Source organism: Opisthorchis viverrini (genome assembly GCF_000715545.1).
Source record: "Opisthorchis viverrini unplaced genomic scaffold opera_v5_387, whole genome shotgun sequence".
Classification (NCBI taxonomy): domain Eukaryota; kingdom Metazoa; phylum Platyhelminthes; class Trematoda; order Opisthorchiida; family Opisthorchiidae; genus Opisthorchis; species Opisthorchis viverrini.
In genome coordinates this window covers 265,097-272,107 of record NW_008752044.1, presented here as the reverse complement: position 1 = coordinate 272,107, position 7,011 = coordinate 265,097, and the positions used below count along the sequence as shown (strand labels likewise).

The 7,011-nt window shown below is 41.8% G+C and overlaps 1 protein-coding gene across 1 annotated transcript in view; it reads right to left on the bottom strand.

Annotated features, from left to right (window-relative positions):
- T265_10602 (hypothetical protein) overlaps positions 1–2,742 on the bottom strand; it is a gene marked incomplete at both ends in the record, with an annotated part of 73,215 nt that extends 70,473 nt beyond the window's left edge. The window contains one exon of the mRNA XM_009177022.1: positions 2,591–2,742. Coding sequence (XP_009175286.1) covers positions 2,591–2,718 — 128 coding nt within the window. The remainder of the gene's footprint in view (positions 1–2,590) is intronic.
- Between the last annotated feature and the right edge of the window lie 4,269 nt (positions 2,743–7,011).

Genomic DNA, 7,011 nt, shown 5'->3' with positions numbered 1-7,011 from the left:
CCAGATTCGGGCAATGCTCCGAAGACATCGATGGTCAAACACTGAAAGTCTTTTGACGTCCTCGGCGCGCAGCGGCCAGGTTTTTGATCCATCTAGTAATATGGAGCGCACCGCAGCATTGTAAGCTCGACCCTTGACGGAGAAACTGATGTCACACCTACGCCACAGGTGACGTAGGTTCGCAAAAGCTGCTCTGGCCTTCCCAATCCGGATGGAAATATCATCATTCCCCTGAGTCGGATTATGTTGATTTGGTGGATGGGCACAGAAAACATTCCCAAGTACTGGCTAGTCAAAAGTCGCCAGATTTACATAGGTCTGCTGAATTAAGTCTAAAAATCCAGGATTCCAGAAATTTCGTGGACTATGCATCCTTGTTGTTTTGAGGCTTTTGTGGATACCGAATCGTTTTAGATGGACTGCCTGAAACTTACTGCTTAGAATAGGTGCTTCTCAAATATCAGCAATTCGTTGCTGACTGATTGGACGGTTGGATGACAGACTGTCAGTGTACTGATGGGAGGGCATGCGAGCAGTATGTTTTCTAGTAAATCCGCTTTGCGTCTCTTAAAAAGTGAGATATATTACAGAATTTGCGGAGCCGGTCTGTAAAACTTGCTCGGACTTGAGGAACAGTCAATGAATGTCCAGGAAAGTTCAGGAAGGCGCGTTCAAGGAGAAGATGGACATTCGATCTTTATGAACCAGTTTTACTTCCCTGTCCAATCGTCCGTAACTGTTCAGTTGGCATTTCCTAATAAATAACTCCGCAGCGAAGGCCTTCTTCCTTTCATCACTAACATGCATTTTGATAAAACTGGTCAAACTTCGATTCTGAGAACCAATTACAGGAGGAAATATGAGACTGAATTCATTGTGGTCTTCGTAGACAGGTAGGATTTTTCGTTCCGTGTTAGGCTGTGCTGGAACCATTTAGATAAGAACATATTTAACCGTTTTATCAAAGCCCTCAGTGCATTAAATGCTAGAAGTCATTGAAGGATTGGTTTGCTTTGCCGAATTGTTTGTGAAAGCTGTCTGTACCCGACAAAGACTTAACAGCGTTCAAGATGTCTCAGTGGTTAAGGCGCGAACTTCCCGATCAGAAGGTCCGTGGTTTGACCCCAATCTCCGCATCTCGACCAGTTCTGTCTTGGCTTGGACAACCTGGCACTATTTCAGCCCTTCGGGTGGCATAGCAACTAGGCACCGGAAGAGTGTTGCAGCTGAAGTATTATTATTGCAATCATTACTCACTTAACAGCCACTATCCTTGAACGTTTGGTCTTCCAATGGGAGTCAGTTTATGCCTTATGCTAAGTCTAGCTAAGATGAACTAAAGTTGACATGCATTGAAAAAAAACTACCTAAGAACATTCGGTGCATTTAGAGTGCAATAAGGCCATACTGAAAGGGTCTTGATTATCGGACCATGGGAAACATACTACTGCGAAGTAGTAGGACAACTAGTTACGAACGGATCGAAAAACAGTCGTGAGGACTAAGTTGATGGAAGACTGGTGTTGTCACGATTCAACTACTATGCGGCCGGTTACCAGTGCAAACCAAATTTCTCTCGAATCATGAGGCAGTCGACTTCTCTGTTCGCACAGATCACCAATCCTATCAAATAACTGTCGCGATAGTTCATAAAACTGAAAACGATACCTTGGTCCGTAGGACCAACTTGTTGGCACTGCAGTGACTGGACGAAGTGCCATATGATTCAAATGTATCGTTGGGAGCATTTAAAATCACAGTGTTTCAAAACCCCCCACCAATAAAAATATTGTGGGCCAACTAGTATGTACGAACCTTACACTAATTCTCGAGAAGTACACTCACTTGCAAATCAATTTGGTTTTCACGAGAGACTCAAATGAATCTGTCGTTTATGATGTTCTACAACTGAATGTGCTGCATACAGGCCGCCTCGTGTCTCAGTTGGCACGATATTCGAGATATCGCAGTATATTTTCACACAGGAAACTACACTACTTCCCTTAAACCAGTCACCAGTAATAATCATTTGAATTTTCACCGCGAAATTGTCGTACTGAAAAATAACGCCTGTTTGAAATTATCAGCCAACCATGTGTTTAGTCCAGATATGAACCTATTAAAAAACTTTGAGAAAAGGTGAAAATATTCGAAGTATTGGAAGATTATCAAAATTAAACAATAGTGATGAGACCTTTCGTAATTCTTAGCACATTGCTGGCTTCCACTTATACAGTGGACGCCTTGTAGCAAACCGCCTGGTGTGCATACAACCTCGTACCCATGTGACCCTATATTTATTTCGCATCACTACATATACGCTCAGCGCTTGCATTTCTTTATGTGATGAAAATGTAAGATGAAATGATCCCGGGGCTTTTTCATTTATTTTAACAGGTATATTCGGAAAGTCGTGATTCTAGGTCGGACTGGATGACGTATTGAAAAACGTGAGCGTACAAACTATAGATATTGGAGTAAATAGAAAAAAACATGTTGGTTGGGCGTTTAACGTTAAAATGTTAATACCTCAAGATTACGACCCATTAGTGTTACAAAATTAAATTAGTATTCCACTTGCGCAACTCACTTCGCTTTACGAGCTGCATTTGCTGACATTTTCAGTTCATTATCCGATTTCGACGGATTTCGTTTGACTGACGAGTTTGACGTCTTTGACAAGCTACCGCTAGCATTTCTTTTCAAAGCTATCTTCATTGTGCCGCTGTGTGGGCTTCAGACAGTCCACTTCCGACTTCGAACAGGCAAGAATTAACGTCCGCGAGCCATGCACTCCACAGGCTGAGATTGCTTTCCTTAAAAGGTGTAGGATCACACAAGGTGCGAGTCACATCTACCGTGGTTAGTCAGTTTTGATTGGCCAGATCAGAGTTCCTGTGTCACGCTTGCACATCAGTTGATTTAGGTTCCTTTCGCATTTTCGCCTCATGTTTGATCGAGCTGGTGCGTATGCTGCATCCCAGACACATGTGGCCGACCAATCGGATTTGTGTGACAAGGTCGGCTTGCACGTCGCGGCCAAGTGTGAGATTGAGTATTAACGTGACGCGGCTGTCAAAATAGACACGTATTAATTGCTGGAATTACGTGTAGGGCCATCCATTTTTCAATAACGCAGTCGTTTGTGAAGGGTGCAGACAGGATTTCACGGCACACGTGCACAAGGTTTGGGAATCTCCAGTTGGCCACTTTTGACCATGCGGAAGGAAAGGTATGACAGTCGGTGCGAAATAAACTTTGGTCCAGGAAACGAAAGCAGAACAACTTCGGTGCGACACATTAATTAAATAACTGTTGCAGCGGACATGGCGTGAGAAACGATCCCAACTAAATTCCAGACGGATTTATTAGTTACGACACAGTGAAGGGTACAGTGGGAAGAATTCTCGAAAAAAGATCGGGTTCAGTTCTACGGCGTCGGATACAGCTCCTTTTGATTGATAGGAATAATGAAATGGTCTCTATGAAAATAGCTGAGTAAATTACCGCGAAGCATAGACACACGTGCTAATCACGTGTTGCGCGCTATACTTTCACTGAAAGAATCGTCCACTTAATAACTAACTTCTGGGAATGACGATGATTTACAACAAATTATTCGCCTAAAAGGAAACAATATACGAAGATGTCGTTTGTTCTATGCAAGTTAGAGTTCAAACATCACAATGCATCGTGGAAAGCAAGGAAGAGAAAAGTATTACGATGCTAAAGCAACTTCAATTGTACCTGATAAAATAATGAAGAAGGGTTGATTTGAAATTCATGCCATTTTTACTAGATTGCACTAAGAAAGGTGTATTTCATTTTGTTGCACGTATGGCTTACCATGTATCCTTTTTGGTATTTGGTTTGAGTGTGAAAAAAAGACAAGTCTCGTGATCCAGTGAGCGACTGTGAGCTGAACAGTCAAGTATATGGGTGACTTGGTGGCTAAAAGCTCACAAGTAACTGCACAATATCGAGTGGCCTAGTGATTGTTTCGAGCATTATATAATTAGACCATGGAATTTCGGTTAACACTAGAATGACGGGGAGAAAAAATCGCGATAGATCACCATCTTGTTAGAAGGTACTTTATATGTCCATTATCAGTGTGGAACGAGAGTGTGAGGAATGGCAATACGAAATTCATAAGACTTCGAAAAACAAAAATGTTTAAGTAGCCTCGTGAAAATGGCAGAATGCAACGCCACATGTCCAAGGTCAAGGTGATTCTTCACAATCATATTTCCCAACTATTACATGCGTTCACACGTATAAATGCAATGAAAACCGATAAAATAAGATCTCCAAAGCAATATACTACTCATAAATTTGTTGGAAACTCTTCGACAGCATACGACCAGTTTCGCCCTTTTTGGGGCTCATCAGGTAGGCGCAGCCCCCGAGTTTCCGTCAACCTTGTCTTCTAATTGAAGTCAAAGAAACTTAGATCAATGCAATCACCGTTTTGATAGAAACCTTTGGAATTTTGGCGTAACTGAACATTTTGGAACAAAATCGGTCATTCCATGAGGTATTCATAAGGCCAAACGGGGTCAAATTAATGGGAGAAACCAATAATTCCGAAGGCAGATGTATATTTTTCAGAAAAGTAGGTTTGCTCAAATCGCAGACAATATTCTTGTCATCCGGAAATAGTGTAGAGAAGTCAATAAGATTTCTGCTTTTGGAAATCAGTACAAGGATTTTTTTGCTTGTAGTATACACCGATCACTGGGACAACCAATTCTTATTTGTTTGTCTTCTGCTGTTTTGTTTTTACCCGCCAAACTTACTCCTTACAAGTGTGAATGGATCAACAGCCCACAGTATAAGCCAACTCGGTTCGTCATTACACCATTTATGCCTTGCCTCTATCAAGAATCATCATGCCAAGAAGTCACCAACAACATATGTTCTTCATTTAAACTTCACTGGACTACTCCTTCCGTAGGTGAATCTGACACATTGAGTACCAGCAAACCATATTTTACCGCACACTATCTACTCACTGCGGGCGATAATATTACTCATCGACAGTGGAAGGTAGTAGGACATGTGGAATTCTCGTTCGAACAGCCGCAGTGTGTCCCGGTGCAATGTTCCTGGTAATTCCATATCGAAAATCGGAAGCACATGACTCGAGCGTCACCTTTATTCAAACTGATTGCTTGTGCATATGTGGCTAATTTGGTGTCCGATTGCCGCGGAGTTTGTATGGAGATTAATTGTTGCTCAAGTCAGTCAGACAACAAGCGTTCGCCAATCAGTCAGTTAAAATAACTCTATAATTATGGTAGAAGATCGAAGGTTCATACAAGTGGATTCACAAAGAGAGTCACTTACCTGCACAGGTTAATTAAAGTGGGAATGATTACCACAGGATCCTGGTCATATGTCGGAATTTGTGCATCTGACTTTGCGCAATTTATGCGATTCATTCGTTGATTTGACGAATCGTTTAGAAAATATCCATGTCGCATGATGTACTTTGACTGCATGACATATATAGTTAGGAAATATATATATACATATAGGAAATGATTCTGGAAAAAAATGTGGGCGCTATTTTTGTTCACCGATAGAGCACTAGCTTCCCGGTAAATTACGTCCAGGAAAAACATCTGACATCCAAAATAGAACTAGAATAATCGCCGTCTTTCCGCAACGTCAGAAATTAGGGGTTACTCTCACGTGATCCTTCACAGACGTGGTATTACCTAAAATGGAGTATATTATAGTGATCTTTGGCCTACACTGAGATTCTAAAGACTGCGAGAATTTAAGAATGAGGTTTTATTAGAGCTGGAAACGGTTAGCAAACGAGATGAGAAAAATCATGTTTGGAACATTTTTTGGGCGGAAATCTTCCCATTACGGCAATCACTTTCTTCTCCTTCCTGGAGGGGGGCACAAACGAGTAACCGACTTTTCAAAAGAACGCTTTCTTTCTACACAGGAAGAGGTAGGGAGACCTTACATTACAACAAAATGGAAGGATAGCGCTCCTGTATCTTCCCAAATATGAATGACCCCCCACTGCGTGCATCACTCTCTTACTGTTTTGTGCCCAAGTAAAAGGCATCCATTACCTAGAAGCGGAAATAGTGTGCCTGAGTTATTCCTGTTTTCACTCGTTAAAGTTAGTTACCGCTTGTTGCCAAAGACAGCGAATCCGCAGGTTTTTAGTCAAGAAGTTTGGGGATTCCCATAGGCATTCAGTGTTTCTCTGTATAGATTATAGTCCAGTCGTGTGTTTACAACGATACATTATTCTCAGTAGCTATATACCACGAGTGTGTTGCTTCTCCTCAGTCAGCAAGTATGCCGTCAAAAACATACTAAATTCTCAAAATCCAAGGCATTTTAGCAATAGTAATGATGGAATTCGGCACTGATGACTATCATATCAATATGGTTGGTTGATATCCGAAGCGGTTCTACCGGTCAAAGGCACTTGCTTCATTGGACACCTGTCAGTTACCTTTCATACTGGGTATTAAACTCGGACTCAGCTGGAGCAGTTTATCACAAACATTGTTTGCGCAGTGTCACTGGGACCCTACTAGACAAGACTGTTAGACAAAAACAGCCGGTCAGCGAATACTGGGATCACACTGGTTCTCAAAAGTCTTCCCTGGTCCCCGATATGATACAACAAGGTCAACCATCCATCTGACAGACTCGAGATATGACGCACAGATCAGCAAGATCTGAGCTTGAAAATTCAATGCTTTCTGACGCATCAAGCCCGTAATTTACGGGAGGGAAAGCGTCTAATTTAGCGAAAGAGTAAAACGGCGACAAGATTTATGTACTGCTTCAAATCTGGTGACATGCGTTTTCGAATATGTGGATCTCTTTTGACTTGAACGGTGTTTTGCAAACAAACGCCCATACAATGCGTCATTTTTGAAGTCGACAGAAATGAGATGGTTGCATTGATGAAGTATGGCCCCTTTCTAACACTGGAAATACGGAAGATAAGTGATAACTGTCCCCACATGG